The sequence below is a fragment of the Carcharhinus amblyrhynchos genome, chromosome X (genome assembly GCF_965287045.1).
Source record: "Carcharhinus amblyrhynchos chromosome X, sCarAmb.v2.hapA, whole genome shotgun sequence".
NCBI lineage: Eukaryota > Metazoa > Chordata > Chondrichthyes > Carcharhiniformes > Carcharhinidae > Carcharhinus > Carcharhinus amblyrhynchos.
In genome coordinates this window covers 7,960,075-7,978,241 of record NC_137359.1, presented here as the reverse complement: position 1 = coordinate 7,978,241, position 18,167 = coordinate 7,960,075, and the positions used below count along the sequence as shown (strand labels likewise).

The 18,167-nt window shown below is 45.4% G+C and overlaps 1 protein-coding gene and 1 long non-coding RNA gene across 2 annotated transcripts in view; one reads left to right on the top strand and one right to left on the bottom strand.

The window, feature by feature from the left end:
- Nucleotides 1-10,598, top strand: part of LOC145361871 (uncharacterized) — a 70,761-nt gene extending 60,163 nt beyond the window's left edge. The window contains exon 4 of the mRNA XM_080217856.1: nt 8,026-10,598. Coding sequence (XP_080073982.1) covers nt 8,026-8,484 — 459 coding nt within the window. The 3' untranslated portion in view covers nt 8,485-10,598. The remainder of the gene's footprint in view (nt 1-8,025) is intronic.
- LOC145361873 (uncharacterized) lies at nt 3,044-12,433 on the bottom strand. The gene is made up of 3 exons (XR_013889884.1): nt 12,302-12,433; nt 5,229-5,417; nt 3,044-4,444 (listed from the first exon to the last, which is right to left on the bottom strand). It is a non-coding gene; the product is annotated as an uncharacterized LOC145361873 (long non-coding RNA).
- Nucleotides 12,434-18,167: the final 5,734 nt, after the last annotated feature.

The following is an 18,167-nucleotide window of genomic DNA, read 5'->3' as shown; positions in this document are numbered from 1 at the left end:
AGCCTCAACACTCATCCCATCCCAATATTATCTTCGAGTCCAAAAATCTCTCCACCTCAGCTTTCAAAATTCTTATCAACTGAGAAGTCTGGGGTACAGAATCCCAAAAAGTCACAAGCCTTTGTGTGAAGAAATATCTCCTCACCTCAGTCCTAAATGGCTGACGCATTAACCAGAAAATGTGAGCCCAGTTCTAGACTGTCCAGCTGGAGCCTCCGGGGGTGGGAGGGGGTTGGCGAGCAGGGGTCAGGGTGCAGTTGGCGGTGGAAACTACCTCTCAGTATATGTACACTGTCAAACTGTCTCCTAATTTCTGATTCTTCAACAGGAGCACCTCTCATTATTCTAAACTGCAGGGAGAACAGACTCATCCAACTGAATCATTCCTCCCAGAACAAATGCCCAGTCTCGGGAATCAATCCACTGAACCTTGGTTACAAACAGCGGGAGAATTCACTTGGTGAAAAATTACAACATGCTACTGTGCAGAGGGACCTGGGGGGTCCTTGTGCATGAATCGCAAAAACTAAAAGCTGAGACACCCAATGGAAAAACAGCATCTACCTGACCCCTTAGGAATGTTGTATGTTTCAATGTGGTCGATTCTTAATTCTCAAAGATCCATCGAATTGAGTCCTAGTCTACACAATGTCTCCTCATAAAACAAAGCCCTCAGCCCAGGAACCAGATGATCCTATCCTGCAGTCCCTCTCTGGCAGGTATTCTTTCTTGGATAAACGAACCAGAAATACACATAGTACTCCAGTTGAGGACTCACTGATGTTCTGTTTTATTGTAGGATGACTGATTCACTTTCTCACGCTTGAGGTTGAGGGCAACCTGATTGAGATACACAGGATTACGAGGGGTCCAGACAGGGACGCACTGTTTCTCCGAGCAGGGAGCTCAATTACCAGGAGTGCAGATTTAAGGTGATTGGGAGATGGATCAGAGGGGACATGAGGACAATTATTTTCACTCTGAGGATGGTTGGTGTTTGGAATATTCTGCCTGGTTTCATTTTAAACATACTTGGATCAACTAAACTGCTGGGTGCCAGAAAGTGGAATTGGAATGGATAGCTAGCTTTTTTATGATTTACTTTTCAGACAGCACAGACACGATGGGCTGAATGACTTATTTGTGTGCCATAACCTTTCTCCAGGTGTGATCTACCCTGAGCTTCATATAGCTGTAACAAACATTTCCCGCTGTTCTACAACACCATCTGTAACAGGTTGTACAGCAAGGGAAATTAGGTATGTCTTTATCAATGCAGAAAATTTAGTACGTTCTTGATCAGAATAAAGAGAATTATACTAGAACTAACTGGTCAGCTCTTTTAAAAAAGCTGGCATAAGGATGATCGGCTGGAAGGCCTCTTTAACTGCCGTGAGGAGGCAGGCAAGGCGCTCCTTTGGAGAATCAGTGCAGTCGGCATATCACAAAATCCCTATAGTGCAGAAGATGGAGCTTGCACCGACAATGCCACCCGAGCCCTATCCTGTAACTCCCACATACTTACCCTGCTATTTCCCCTGACACAAAGGATCACTCTTCCATGACCAATCAATGAAATCCACGCATCTTTGGAGGGTGTGAGGAAACCAGAACACCCGGAAGATCATTCATCAGCTGAATCTGGAAATGGATTCACTTGATCATCTGATTGATTGACACAGCAGCAGCTCCATCTGACAGAGAAAACTCGGGTACTTCATATGTGCAAAGAGATTTACCAAGTTTGACCACCAATTAACAATCTAATATTAAATGTTTAGCGTATACAATCCACAATAAGCACCTTCTTTTTAACAAGGTGGAGTTGGAATGTTTGATGCATCCAGAGCTGCTGAGCCTTTCCAGCACTTCCTGTTTTTATGAACTGTTTATTGTACAGAAGATCAACTGCTTTAATACTTTTATTATTGTATGAAGTACAATTATTCATTGTCACCTGGACTCAAAACATTAATTTGGTTTCTCTCTCCACTGATGCTGGCAGAATTCCTGAGACTTTCCAGTATTTTTTATTTCAAGCATTTGCAAAATTTTGCTTGTATAGTAATTTCATATTTTGATATCTTGATTGCAATCTTCATCGATCACAAAACATGAGATTATAGCAAAAATATCAAGTTCCAATGGCGGGGCTCTCACCCAGCATTCACAGCGGCTCAGAAAGCGCCATATCTTCCCTGCGGGGATCGTGCACATGCGCAATATGAGAATAACTTGAGCATGCGCTTTGCGATCTTTCCCTTGCGGGTGCGTGGTGCTGCTCTGTGAGTAGATCTGCGGAGAGGGGGTGAGAAAATGGCGAATGCACCATAATAATCGTTAGTAGGTCGGCGGGAGGAATGGAGCGGTCAGAATGGGCAGGGAGGGTTCATAAGCACTTGGTGCAGGCCGCAGGCCCGGTATTAGAAACTCGCAGCCCCGCGTTTGCAGCGAACAGACCGGCGATGGCGTGGGGAGCGGCTGTGCAGCAGGGCGCCTGCGCGCTCATTCTGTTCCAGGCAGCAGGAGGAGAGAATGTTGTGAGTTTCTATCCAGGACTCATTGATGGGTTTTGGAAACTCCTTTTACAGGGGATTAGAAGGGGAGTATTTACATACAGAAAACTCAAAACGAGAGAACTGTTTGTCTTTTCTCAATTTATATCCTTGACTGACAGTGCTAGATTTTTTGTAACCTTTTATTTGACAGAATGGGAAGAATATGCAGACTGGGAACGCAAGCCAAGCATCATATCAAATTTTGACAAGAGTCACTCGATTCATTGGAACCTGTATATTATCAGCATCTGAGTGTAAGTACTAAGTTGCGCGTCATCACAGTGTTTCTGTGGTGTAGTTGTTATCACATTTGCCTTACACAAAAAAGGTCCTCTGTTTGAACACAGGCAGAATCATTTTATGCATAGCATGGTGGCACAGTGGTTAGCACTGCTGCCTCACAATGTCAGGGACCCAGGTTCGATTCCTGGCTTGAGTCACTATCTGTGTGGAATCTGTACATTCTTCCTGTGTCTGTGTGGGTTTCCTTCTGGTGGTCCGGTTTCCCCTCTCAGTCTTAAAGACGTGCTGCTTAAGGTGCATTGGCATGCTAAATGCTCCCTCAGGTTATCCAAAAGTGACCCGGAGTGTGGCGACTAGGGGATTTTCACAGTAACTTCACGGCAGTGCTAATATAAGTTGACTTGTGAACTGAACTTTTAAAATGATCACTCACTGTGTAAAATTTCTTCCTCAAATTTGTGTCCTGTGATCCTTTTACCGTCAGCTTTTCTTTACTATTTTATCTAAATCCGTCATCAGTCTCTACTTTTTTATTATTCTTTCATGGGATGTGGACATTGCTGGGTGGGCGAGCATTTGTTGCCCATTCCTAATTGCTCTTGAACTAAGTGTCTTGCTGGGCTATTTCAAAGGTCATTTAATAGTCATAGAATCCCTGCAGTGTGGAAGGAGACCATTCGACCCATCAGGTCTGCACTGACCACAACCCCACCCAGGCCCTATTCCTGTAACCCTGCTTATTTACACTGCTAATCACCCCTAACATTCAGGTTAATTTAGCATGGCCAATCAACCTAACCTGCACATCTTTGGGAGGGAACCGGAGCACACGGAGGAAACCCACACAGACATGGGGAGAATGTGTAAACTCCACACAGACAGTGACCCGAGGCCAGAATTGAACCCGGATCCCTGGCACTGTGTGGCTTCTGTGCTAACCACTGTGCCACCGTGCTGCCCACGTTGTGTGGATGCAGAGTCACTTGAAGGTCAGAGGAGGAAGGACGTCAGATTTGCTTCCCTAAAGGATATTAGTGAACCAGATGTTTTGTGCGACAATTGACAATGGCTTCTTCATCAAAATTCCAGATTTTACTTTACGTAATGCTTTCAAATCCCCCCTCAATCACATTTTCTATATGGGGGGGGGGAGTTCCTGCTTCTCTGAACTAACTGATTCAACGAATACCAGGAGAAAGATGATTTCCAGGTCATGATGACAGATGAGAGAACTCCATCACTAGATGGGTTCTGAATTAAGAAGAAAAACATCTTTAAATAAAGACTGTCAATACTGAAAGGTCATGATGTAGTGATGCCGGCGTTGGACTGGGGTAAACCTTCCACACAGCTGACGAAGCAACACCGTTTCGGAAAGCTTGTGGGATTCCTATCAAATAAACTGGTTGGGCTTTAACCTGGTGTTGTGAGAATACTGAAAGGATGAGATGCATCCAAGCATGTTGAAGAAAGTGAGAGAGGATATTGTAGAGGCACTGGGCATAATCTTTGTGTTCAGTAGACTCAAGGGAGATGCCAGGGGACTGAAGAATTGCAACATTGTGTCCTTGTTAAAATAACGTTGAAAAGATACATCCAACGAATGCAGACCAGTCAGTTTAACGTCAGTGGTGGGCAAACATCTAGAAACAATAAAATAAGATAGATTTAGTGGTCTCACAGAAAAATATAGGTTGATTCAGAAGAGTCAACAAGGGCTTTGAAAGGGGAAATTGTGTTCAGCTCACTTGGTGAAGCTTTTTGAAGAGGTAACAAATATGTTTGATTAGCTACTGATGTGGTGTAGATGGTCTTTCCATGGAAATTGATAGTACCGCACTACAGTGTGCACCGTAATTTTGTGGACTTTTCAGTTAAAATCCTTCATCTCTCCAACCATTCTGGTGACTCTCCTCTGCACCCTCCCAACTCCCTCCCACCCTCCATAATGCGTGGTGATCTCTGGTTCGCACAGATCCAGAAGATCTGTGTCATCATCACACACTGACACAGTTACGTCACCCCCTGCTCCCCGAGAATTTCCTCAAATGGGTGATTTTTCTCTGACTCCAGTGCTTATGATATCTTTCTAGCTGCAGGCTCCAGCAGGAGATTTTGACATTGAAAACAATGAAATTGTTTGAGAGAAGAGTATTTTAGATTATTCTGTAACTTAGAGCTTTTACTGCCGTGCTATCTGTGAGAGGCTCCATGTCTCTGGGGCTGGTATGATTCCTTTAACATGGATCTGAATCCACATCTACCCATTGCTCTGTTTCACCTCAGCCCTCGCTGATCACCTCTCTGCTATTTCCTAACTCCCTCTGTCTCTAATAATGGGTGTATTTTAACCATGTTTTGTGTTTTAATGTGTCTAAATTAAGTTTCCGCTGCTGCCCATCCCCTGACTACATACTGCTGTCTTACCGGCTTTATCTTTCCACAGAATCTTCCATAGTCTGGAATTGTTTCTCCTGCTCTATTGTCCATTTCTCCTCCATTTCTGACACCAAATTCTGTATCATTTTCATCCCCGTGATTCATTTTGAACGATGTAATGTTGACTCTGTTTCTCTCTTGACAGATCCTAGCGATGTATTGTCAATCCCCAGTTGCCTGTGGGGAAGATGAAGTTTGACGTTATTGAACCTCGGCAGTCTGTCTGGTCAAGGTGTTCCCACAATGCTGTTAGGTAAGGAGTTACCGGTGGTTATTCACCCAGTGATGATGAAGGAATGGTGATACATCTCCACAACAACAATGATGTAGCACTTTTCATTGAAGACAGTATTCCAAATCATTTCACACTGAGCCACATAGAGGTGTTGGAGAAGGTGACCAAGAGCTTGGTCAAAGAGGTCATTTTTAAGGAGAATCTTAGGAAAAGTGATGGAGAGCAGGAGATTAAGGAAGGGAGTTCCAGAGGTTGGAGACATGGAATCTGACAGAATAGCCACCAGTAATGGGGCCATTAAAATACAAAATGTTAAAGAATTAGGGGATCACCAATATATGGGAGGATTGTGAGGCTGAAGGAGATTAGAGATAGAGAGGGGTGAGACCATGGAGGGGTTCGAAAACAAGGATGAGAATTTTAAAATGTATTTCCCCCTTAACCGGGAATCTTTATAGGTCTGCTTTCCCTCTTCTGCTCCTGTATCTGAGCTTTCTGGGTTTGTTGAACTAGAACTCCCAAGTCCCACTGTATTACAGCTTTCTCTTTTCATTTAAATAATGCTCTGTGCTCTCATTCACTCTTCTAAAATGAACAATCTCACATTTCCCTGCATTGAGAAGTCCATCCATCCTGGACAGTTGAGGCTGGAGGAGATTATAGACATAGGGAGGGGTGAGACCAATGAAAGGATATGAAATTTAGAATGTGTTTCTTCTTAACCTTGACTTTGCAGGTCAGTGAGCACAGGGGCGATGGGTGAACAAAACTCGGTGTGAGATTACAGGGAGGTTGAATGTGTGAGGCCGGCTGGGAGTGCATTAGGAGAGCTAAGTGTAGGGTTAACAAAGAAATTGACCAGAGTTTCAGCGGCACATGAGCTGAAACTGCGGTGGAGTTGGGTGATTTTACTGAGGTGGTGATGATGTGGATTTGTGGTTGGAAATCCATCTTGGGGTGAAATATTTCACCGTGATTGTGAACAGCCTGGTTCAGTTTCAGGCAGTTGCCAGGGAGAGGGATGGAGTCATTCGCTAGGGGGTGAAATTTGTAGCAGGGACTGAAGACAATGGCATCTCAATGGAGGAAATTTCTGTTCCTCCAGTACTGGATGTTGGATAAGTCAGTGTGGTGTGTGTCTTGGAACATGGAGCTGATAGTGTTCACATACACCTGCTGATCTTCTCCTTCCAGGACAGTTGAGATCAAGGCTTTGGATGGGTCTGTCAAATTTTGGATCAAGATACATAGAAACGCGGAAGATAGGTGCAGGAGTAGGCCATTTGGCCCTTTGAGCCTGTACCACCATTCAATATGACCATGGCCGATCATGCTCTTTCAGTATCCCATTCCCACTTTCTCTCCATACCCCTTGATTGCTTTAGCCGCAAGAGCCACGTCCAACTCACTCTTGAACATATGTAACGAACCCAGTAGCTTTCTGCAGTAAGAATTCTACAGATTCACAACTCTGAGTGAAGAAGATATTCAGCTCAGTGCTGACTGGCTTACCCCTTATTCTTAGACTGTGACCCCTAGTTCTGGAGTTCCCCAACATTGGGAACATTTTTCCCGTATCTAACCTGTCCAGCCTATCAGGATTTTACGTTTCTCTGAGATCCCCTCTAATTCTTCGAAATCCCAGTGAGTACAAGCCCAGTCGATGTAGTCTTTCTTCACGTGTCAGTCCTGCTATTCTGGGAATTGGTCTGGTGAACCTTCGCTGGACTCCCTGTAATAGCAAGAAGATCCTTCCTCGGAATAGGAGACTAAAACTGCACACAATTCTCAAGGTACGAACACAAAACCCATTTCTCCCCCTCTTTCCCCTCCCACAGAGTCCTGAGTGAGTCCAGACTGGATGGCAGGTTCCCTTCCCTGAAGGACATGAGTGGAAAGTCTGACAACACCAGGTTTAAGTCCGACCGATTTATTTGATAGTAAACTCACAAGCTTTCGGGGTTTGTCCCTTCGTCAGGCTTCACCTGACGAAGGGACAAACCCCGAAAGCTTGTGAGTTTACTATCAAATAAATCGGTCGGACTTAAACCTGGTGTTGTCAGACTTTTTACTGTGTTTACCCCAGTCCAACGCCGGCACATCCACATCAGGACATTAGTGAACCAGTTGTGTTTTGACAACAATCCAGCAGCTTCCATGGTCACATTTTCCTAGTGCCAGCTTCACAAACGACCAGATTCATTCAGCTCAATTTCACAACCTGCCTTTGTGGGTCCTCTCTCACTCCCTTTTTTCTGTTTTAAATCAATTTCACAGGGTATTAGGAAGAGTGAATTTGCAGTCGGGAAATTGAAACATAACATGAACAACATGACACATTTTCAATATTCGTCCCGACCTGAATATCGTCAGATGTTTAACGTGGAAGGAGAAAGCACCGTTCACAGTGGGGAGAAACCGTACACGTGTTGTGTGTGTGGACAAGGCTTCAAACAATCATCTGGCCTGTCAAGACACAAGCGTAGTCACACTGGGGAAAAGTCCTGTAAATGTAGGGACTGCGGGAAGGGATTCTATTTCCCATTTCAGCTGGAAATTCATCAACGCAGTCACACTGGGGAGAAGCCGTTCATCTGCTTCCTGTGCGGGAAGGGATTCGCTCAGTCGTCCACCATGCTCAGACACCAGCGGGTTCACGCAGGGGAGAGGCAGTTCACTTGTTCCCAGTGTGGGAAGGGATTCAATCAGTCATCCACCCTGCTGAGGCACCAGCAAATCCACACCGGTGAGAGACCGTTCACCTGTTCCGAGTGTGGGAAAAGATTCACTCGGTTATCCCATCTGCTGAGACACCAGCAGGTTCACACTGGGGAGAGGTCATTCATCTGCTCTGAGTGTGGGAAGAGATTCGCTCAGTCATCCCACCTGCTGAGACACCAGCAGGTCCACACCGGTGAGAGGTCATTTATCTGCCCTGAATGTGGGAAGAGATTCACTGAGTCGTCTCACGTGCTGAGACATCAGCGAGTTCACAAGCAATTGCAGTGATGGGATTTTCCTGCTGATCACAACCAGGACTGAACTATGTCTATTGGGGTCTGTGTTTGCTGGCGTTAGTATATCCGACCATACAAATTAGGAGCAGGAGACAGTCACTTGGTCCCTCTGATCTGCTATGTCATTCAATACAATCGCAACTAATCTGATTGTAAAATTCAACCCCATATTCCTGCCTACCCCTGATAACCTTTCACCCCCCCCTTATCGATCAAGGATCTATCTACCTCTGCCTTAAAAATGTACAGACTCTGCTTCCTCTACCTTTTGAGGAAGAGGTATCCAGAGAGTCTTAGCCGTCTGTCAGAAAATGTTATACAACTTTAATTTAGACACCTTCCAAGCATTCCAGTTTAATAAGACAAACAGTGACTTCAGGAAACGTAGAGGAGAACATGCCCCTGTCTACATCAACGGGACTGAAGTAGAAAGGGTCGAGGGCTTCAAGTTTTTAGATGTCCAGATCACCAACAACCTGTCCTGGTTCCCCCCTCCATACCGATACTATAGTTAAGAAAACTCACCAATGCCTCTACTTTCTCAGAAGACTAAGGAAACTTGTTTTGGCATGTCAGCTATGACTCTCACTAACTTTTACAGATGCACCATAGAAAGCATTCTTTCTGGTTGTATCACAGCTTGGTCTGGGCTCCTGCTCTGCCCAAGACTGCAAGGACCTACAAAAGATCGTGAATGTAGCCCAATCCATCACGCAAACCAGCCTCCCATCCATTGACTCTGTCTACACTTCCCACTGTCTTGGCAAAGCAGCCAGCATAATTAAGGACCTCGTGTGCCCTGGACATTCTGTCTTCCACGTTCTTCCGTCAGGGAAAAAGATACAAAAGTGTGAGATCACGTACCAACTGACTCAAGAACAGCTTCTTTCCTGCTGCCATCAGACTTTTGAATGGATTTACCTCGCATTAAGTTGATCTTTCTCTACAATCTAACTATGACTGTAACACTACATTCTGCACTCTTGTTTCCTTCTCTATGAATGGTATATTTTGTCTGTAAAGCGTGCAAGAAACAATACTTTTCACTGTGTGTTCATACATGCGACAATAATAAATCAGTAGTTCAATTATTTCTATATTTAACACTTCTAGTACCAACTCAAACTTTAACAGTTGCAACTCATTAACTCTACTGAACTTTAACTCAAACTGAACATTAACTTTAACTATTTAACTCTTAAACTGCATTTTAACTGAACAGCAATTTTAATTAGCTAACTGAAAATAGATACTACCGAGTTCAGGAAAACCTTGGCCAAGAAATATCCTCGCTGTAGTATCAATCATCTTCTCTCTGAAGCATTCTTCAGGGTGCAAGCTTTGTTGCGATGGTTGGTCTCTTCCGAGTTACCGCTACCAAACAAAGAACTCGCATGTCTTTTATCCACAATTCTCCACTTGTTTCCGGAAGATTCTCTGTCATCCAGCCAATTGTGTCACCAGAAACTGATCACATGGCTCGAACATCCAGTGAAATTACTTTTGAATGACACCATGATGCTTAGCTCATTTTACATGCCCCACACACACAGCAGCCATATAAATCAGAGCCACGCTGTCTCAGTTAATGTAAACAACTTCCCTGATCTGATCAACACATGAAGCTTCAGATCACAGCTCCCAGACCAGGGCCTCTTTACCACCTGCATCTGCTTTTGATCTATGAGTTGACCAAAATTCCCAGCATGCTTAGCTCTCAGCCAGAATAGTTATTTTAAAGCCACTATTGCCATTTTTGTTGTTGAATCATTATTGTAGCTGTTCTTTCTCCATCCACAGAAAAGGAATTCTCCTCATCTCTTAAATGGGAACACCTTATTTAAAAAAAAAGTGACCCCCTAGTTCTAGATTCCCCAACAAGGGGAAACATCTTCTCCATATCCACCCTGTCAATCAAGTTGTCTCTTAACCTTCCAAGCTCCAGTCAATCTAGCATAATCTTTCTTCGTAAGGCAACCAATCTGTCTGGTAAACCTTCTCTGAATCGCTTCGAATGCATTTACATCTTTCTATAAAGAAAATGAACTTTAGCCCAGTTTTAGGATTTAATATTGTGGATAAAATTCTAATAAATGAGTAAAATGCCATGTGTTGAATCTTTTTAATACCTCGAAGATAATTTAATTCATTCTGAAATTAGTCCTTCTCCCTGTTTCTCCTCCATTCTTGAGTGTGAGGAGCTCATGGAGTAAAATAGGGTCGGAACTCAGGGGAAATTAACTAACAAAGATATCACAGCCACAAGTCAAACCGAGTTGTAATGCTGGTATTAAAGACCAAAGCAGCTTTTCAATTATTTAATTGGGGCGGCACAGTGGTTAGCACTGCTACCTCAGCACCAGGGACCTGGGTTCAATTCCAGCTTCTGGTCACTGTCTGTGTGGCGTTTGCACATTCTCACCGTGTCTGCATGGGATTCCTCCCACTGTCTTAAAATGTATGGATTAGGTTGATTGGCCATGCTAAATTGACCCCAGTGGCAGTAGGATTAGCAGGGTAAATATGTGTGGCTATGGGGCCTGGGTGGGATTGTGGTTGGTGCAGACTCAATGGGCTGAATGGCCGCCTCCTGCATGCTACGGATTCTATTCACATGTAACTGGGTGGGCAGCCCCATCTGAAAGCAAGGTAATACACAGGATTAATAGCAGAACAAGTGTCAGTGCTTTCTGAAAGCAAAACATGAGAACAAGACACAGACTGACACTTTGGCAACAGGTGGAACTGAAATATGCACGGAGGATACGTGGGTGGCACAGTGGTTAGCACTGCTGCCTCACAGCGCCAGGGACCCAGGTTCGATTCCCAGTTTGTGTCACTGTGTGGAGTTTGCACATTCTCCCGATGTCTGTGTGGGTTTCTTCTGGGTGCTCCAGTTACCTCCCACAGTCCAAAGATGTGCGGGTTAGGTGGACTGGCCGTGCTAAATTGTTCCTTAATGTCAGGGGGACTAGCTAGGGTAAATGCATGGGTTATGGGGGTTGGACCTGAATGGGATTGTGGTTGGTGAAGACTCAATGGGCCAAATAGCCTCCTTCTGCACTGTAGAGACTCTTTGATTCTGTGACGGTGATAATTTCTTGATTTCTCTTTGAAACGAGAAGACTGATCCTCTGACTGATTGTTCAGTTTTGTCGTTTTTTTTCCCCTTTCTTTCATCAGATTATTTTTAGCGCCCAGCTCCCCAAACCTGATCCTGAATGACCTTTCTCACTGCGCTGTGTTTGTTCTCTCCTGTAATCCCTGCTGTCTGTGCTGAATGTTGTCAGTGATGAAGCCAAACAACATCACGGTGGCACAGTGGTTGGCACGGCTGCCTCACGGTGCCTGGGTTCGATTCCTGGCTTGGGTCACTGTCTGCATGTTCTCTCCGTGTCTACGTGGGTTTCCTCTGGATGCTCCAGAGTCCAAAAGACACACTACTTAGGGTGGATTGGCCATGCTAAATTCTCCCTCAGTGTACCCGAACAGGAGTGTGGTGGCTGGTGGATTTTCACAGTTACTTCATTGTACTGTGAATGTGAGCCTACTTGTAACGCTAATAAACAAACTTATTTTTAATCTATTTTAATCCTGGAGCTCTTGCACCTAGCATACCTATCGGTGGAGAATGACCCGTATTACGTCACCAGGCGCTCCTTGTGGCTGGAGAATGCGCAATCCCGTCTAGTGATTGGCACACGCGCAGTGCGAGTGATGGGAGACTTCATGGACGCCCAGTGTCGGGCCGAATATGGCGCCATTCTCTCCATACTCATAACTCTCCATTCTCATAACTCTCCATTTACCTGACGAAGAGGCAGTCCCCTCGAAAGCTTGCGAGTATTATCAAATAAATCGGTTGGACTAAAACCTGGTGTTGTCAGACTTTTTACTGTGTTTACGCCAGTCCAACGCCGGCATACCCACATCATGGCCAGCGGGACTAACAGCCGCCATCTTTATAGAGGCAGAGTGCGGCATGGCGCGTGCGCAGTCGGTCAGTGCGACCCGGGAGAAGCGCCCCCCTCACGTTCACACTGATTGGCTGGAGGACCAGCCGCTTGCTGTTAGTCCTCCAGCCCCGCCGAGGAGAGTGCAGTGCGTTAGTGGTGGAGATTGCTGCGAAATGGAAAACAGAAACGACGATAACTCCGATTTATATCGTGCTTTCACATCATGAAGCATGTCAGTGAACCTGAGCACAAAATTTATTCAACAAAGCCTGGTGCCCAGACACATTAGATACTGGGGCTGATGATCAAAAGCTGTGGGGAGAGATGTGTTCTGAGGAGAGTCTTAAAGGTGGACAGTAAAGTGGAGGGAGGTCATTCTCAAGTTGGAGACCACAGGAACTGAAAACCATCAGGTCAAACAGAGCAGAATTAGGCAACACTACCCATCAAGTCTGTCCTGCCATTCAATCATGGCTGATATGTTTCTCATCGGCCGCAATGGTGGAGCAGTTGTAACAGGATATTTGCAAAAGGCTGGATTGAGAAACGTGCAGATACCTCAGAGATTGTTGGAACTCGAGGAGGTTTGAGAGACAGGGAAGGAGAAGGTTACGAATGGATGTGAAAATACAAATGCACATTTTATAATCCAGACTGAGAGCCACCATTTCAGGAAGCAGAGCAGTGATTGGGTAACAAGATTTTTTTGCAAGACAGCAAGCTTTGGACAAATAAAAACAGAAAGTGCCAGCATTTATTGCTCATCCCTTAATGCCCTTGAGAATCAACCACATTGTTGTAGGCCAGATCGGGTAAGAACAGCAGATTTCATTCCCTAAAGGACATTAGTGAACCAGATGAATTTTTCCGACAATCGACAATGGTTTCTTGGTCATCAGTAGATTCTTAATTCCAGACTTTTTTTATTGAATTCAAATTCCACCAACTGCTGAGGTGGGATTCGAACCCCGGTCCCCAGAACATTAGCTTACTTTCTGGATTCATAGTCTAGTGAGAATACAAGTAGGCCATCGCCTCCCCATTCTGAATTTTTATCCCATATTGACAGATTACGTTTGCAAAATTCTGTTACAGATACTGCAGGGTGAGGATTTGTGGATAGCAAACTGAAACCAAACATCAGATCAGGACTCCGGTCATCAAGACCTGAATATCATGGGATTTGATCGTGCAAGGAAAAATATTTGTCTGTTCTGCCTGTGAGAGAAGATTTCAGACATCAGTCTGACTGAAAAAGTACCATTACGCGTACACAGCTGTTCCAGTGAACTGACTGTGGAAAGAGTTTTACACAATTAGAAGTCTCATAACACCAGGTTAAAGTCCAACAGGTTTATTTGGTAGCAAAAGCCACTAGCTTTCGGAGTGCTGCTTCTTCGTAAGTAGAAAGGGTTTTAAGAGTATACAGCCTGAAAATGCATTGCAGCATTCACAGCAGGGAAAAACTGGACAAGTGTTCCATGTGTGGAAGAGGCTTTGACTGATTACCTAACCTGGAGCAAAATAAACACACCGGCACAATGGAGACATCCTGGAAATGTGCGGAGTGTGGGAAGGGATTCAAATTCCCTTCCCAGTTGGGAACTCCTCGATGGACTCACACCACGGAGAGAAAACGTGGAAACTGTGGGAAGGGTTTCAATTATCCTTCCAGGCTGGAAGCCCATCAGTGCAGTCACTCTGGAAAGAGGTTGTTCACCTGCTGTGTGTGTGTGAGGATCGATTCAGTCAGTCTTCCAACCTGCTGATGCACAAAGTTACTCACACTGAGACTCTTCATCTGCACTGACTGCAGAAGGAGGTTCAGACAATCATCCAACCTCATTGCACACCGACGCATTCACACTGGGGAGAAGCCATTTACCTGTTTTGTGTGCAGGAAGGGATTTATTCAGGCAGCTATGGTGCATGCCAGCGAGTTCACACAGAAGAGGCTGTTCAGCTGCACTGACTGTTGAAAGAGGTTTAGTCATTCAGGGCACCTCATTGTATACCAGCAAATTCACATTGGAGAGAGACCGTTCACCTGCTCCAAGTGTGGGAAGGGATTCACTGATTCATCTGGACTTCTGATACACTAGCGAGTTCACAGCGGAGACAAGCCATTCACTGGCACCAACTGTGGCAAGGGATTCACTCATCCTATCTGCGCAGACACCAGTGAGTGCACTAAGTGTTTAATTCTGCTGTTATTGCAGCTGTTAACTACATGCAGGACTGAACTGTATATTTAGCTTCCACACGAGCTATGTGTCTTAATGAGCACGCCTTGCTTCTCCAGTTGTTGAATAACTGGGAGGATGCCAGCGATAGATGTTGGGCTGATTTGGTACTGTCTGGTATAGGGTGGTGGTGGTGTTCCAGCGAATAAGGCTCGCTCCACCCGGAGTAGAACATAAGAACATAAGAAATAGGAGCAGGAGTAGGCCATCTAGCCCCTCGAGCCTGCCCCGCCATTCAATAAGATCATGGGCCACAACCATTCTTATCTCGGACCCATGTTAGGTGGTTCATCCAGTCTTCCTTTTTCAAAGCATTGATAGACCATGTCACCTTCCCCTCTTTAAAATCCAAAGAGGAATTTCACTGAATCGGGAATTTCACTGAATTCCAAGTAAAACCTGTCGGACGGGTCCCACCCAAATCCGAGTGGTCACTTCATGAGGACCGAGGTGAGTTCTAGTAGCTTTAGTCTGCTGGGAGTTTTACTTTACCTCCACTTGCCCCTTGTGCTGTTAAAAATCGGTCATCCATGGAGTCTTTTATATTTCAGTGGTAGACAGGTTAATTCTGCTCTGGTGTCTAAGAGACAATCTATGTATTGAGTGGAAAAGCGAATTGTGTGGGGGACGCGGAAAGTCTGCAGAGGGATCTGGATAGGCTGAACGAGTGGGCGAGGACCTGGCAAATGGAGTATAACGTTAGCAAATGTGAGGTTATCCACTTTGGTAGAAATAATAGTCGGAGGGATTATTATTTAAAGGACGAAAAGCTGCAGCATGCGACGGTGCAGAGGGACCTGGGGGTCCTTGTGCACGAATCGCAAAAACCCAGTCTGCAGGTGCAGCAGGTGATCAAGAAGGCGAATGGGATGCTGGCCTTTATAGCGAGGGGGATAGAATATAAAAGCAGGGAGGTCTTGCTGCAACTGTACAAGGCACTGGTGAGGCCGCAGCTGGAGTACTGTGTGCAGTTTTGGGCCCCGTATTTGCGAAAGGATATATTGGCCTTGGAGGGAGTGCAGAGGAGGTTCACTAGGCTGATACTGGAGATGAGGGGGTTAGACTATGAAGAGAGATTAAATAGACTGGGTCTGTACTCGTTAAGAGTTTAGAAGGATGAGGGGGGATCTTATAGAGACTTACAAGATAATGAAGGGGATGGATAGGGTAGAGGTAGAGAGATTCTTCCCGCTTAGAAAGGATAGCAGGACTAGAGGGCACAGCCTCAAAATAAGGTGGGGGGGGGGAGCAGTTTAGATCGGAGTCGAGGAGGAACTTCTTCACTCAAAGGGTGGTGAATCTCTGGAATTCTCTGCCCATTGAAGTGGTGGAGGCTACCTCGTTGAATATATTTAAGTCACGGGTAGATAGGTTTCTGATAGACAAGGGAATTAAGGGTTATGGGGAGAAAGCAGGAAAGTGGAACTGATCCACTTCAGATCAGCCATGATCTTATTGAATGGCGGGGCAGGCTCGAGGGGCTAGATGGCCTACTCCTGCTCCTATTTCTTATGTTCTTATTTATTGATCGCCCACCCTCATTGTCACATATATCCCATTTCCTCTCTGCTCCACTAGTGTTAGAAGGGAGTCTGTGAGGATGAGGGCAGGCTCTTGTCACTTTTTGCTGTTGTGGCTAGCAACACATCTTGTTGCTCTGTGGTGAGCTGCTTACTCCTCCAAGTGTTCTTCATCTCAGACTGATGCTGAGACTAATGGTGCTCTTGACATCCTTTAGCCCGCTGCTTGGCTCGGCATGTTTTCGCCCAGTGACCTCCTTTTCCACAATAGTGGCATTTTCCCAGGAACCTCCCTTTGTGGGGCCCGTCTGAACCCTTGAGTTTCCTCCTGCTTGCAGGGCGTAGATTTTAGCTCCCATTTCCCAATCTATTTGGTGACACCACTCCACCAACATCCCGAATGTTGTTCCAACTTTGTCCCATTCTGCCAAGCGTAGCTTTACCATCTTCGCCAATTCTGGCTTTAGGCTGGTGACCAATGCAGCTTTCATGGGGTCTGTCGATTTCTACTCCCAAAGGTTCCATCCACACTGCCCTAAACCGTTTATCATATTCTGAGACCTCTTCAGTATCTTTCTGTTCACAGGCTGCTATTTTTTCTCAGTCCATTTTGGAGCAGCTGATTATCTGTAGCTACCATTTAGTGGTGTCCCATCCTGCATCTAGCTTTTCTTTGTCTGCACCCAGAGCCATTTCTGCCTCCTGTTGTAGTCTCTTTGCCACTCCTCCTGGCACCATTACAGTTATAGTCTGAACTCCATCCCACAGATGGAGTTGGCAGATAGCTTTGAGATGGCTTAATTGATCCCAGGTCTTCTTAGGGTGTGGCAGTTCTTTAGATCACTCATTAATTTACCCTGGGTCTGCCGGCTCATGCAAGAGGTGGTAGATGTACTCGCCTTGTCTAATGGTTTTGCCATCTGCCGTAGTTGCCTCTGTCTTGATATTGACCCATTTAACAGTGCGGGTCTTATGTCAACGGTCCCTTCTGCAGTGTCGTTGCCCTCACTAGAATTTGCTTCTGAAGCAGCATCGTGCCCCTGCACATCTCACTGTTCCTTTCCTGTCTGCTGCATGCTAGGGTAACCTGGCCTGCACTCAAAGAACACAGAACAATACAGCACAGGAAACAGGCCCTTCGGCCCTCCAAGCCTGCGCCGCTCATTGGTCCAACTAGACCATTCGTTTGTATCCCTCCATTCCCAGTCTGTTCATGTGACTATCCAGATAAGTCTTAAACGATCCCAGCGTGTCCGCCTCCACCACCCTGCTTGGCCGTGCATTCCAGGCCCCCACCACCCTCTGTGTAAAATACGTGCCTCTGATATCTGAGTTATACCTCTCCCCTCTCACCTTGAACCTGTGACCCCTCGTATTTGTCACCTCCGACCTGAGAAAAAGCTTCCCACTGCTCACCCTATCGATACCCTTCATAATTTTATACACCTCTATTCGGTCTCCCCTCATTCTCCGTCTTTCCAGGGAGAACAACCCCAGTTTACCCAATCTCTCCTCATAGCTAAACATATAGCTATAAATATATCAACATATGTATTCCTTCAAAAGTTGGTTCTTTATACGATGGGGACTTTTAAACTCGGTTCTCAGCTTTAAGGGTCTTGTTATCTCTTAAGTTCCACTTGTAACTTTTCTAACTCCTGCTTTTTATTTTCCAACTGTTTATATACTGTCAGAGTGTGGTCATGTTGGGAACTCTTTATGATATCATTTCTGTTGTCAGATGATGGCAAGGGGCCATCCTTATCCTTCATGCAAGGTAATCTTCCCCCAGACACTCTTTATCTCACCCGAAGACCACTGTCTTTTGGAGGTGCCATACTTCTATTCAATCTCAGTACAGGTTTTGGGCAAGTCAAATTGCTGTTCTATATACTCTCTTAGTTGCTGCAGAATTTCATCCTCCGACACATTACGTGGGCCTGCCCTCCTTTCACT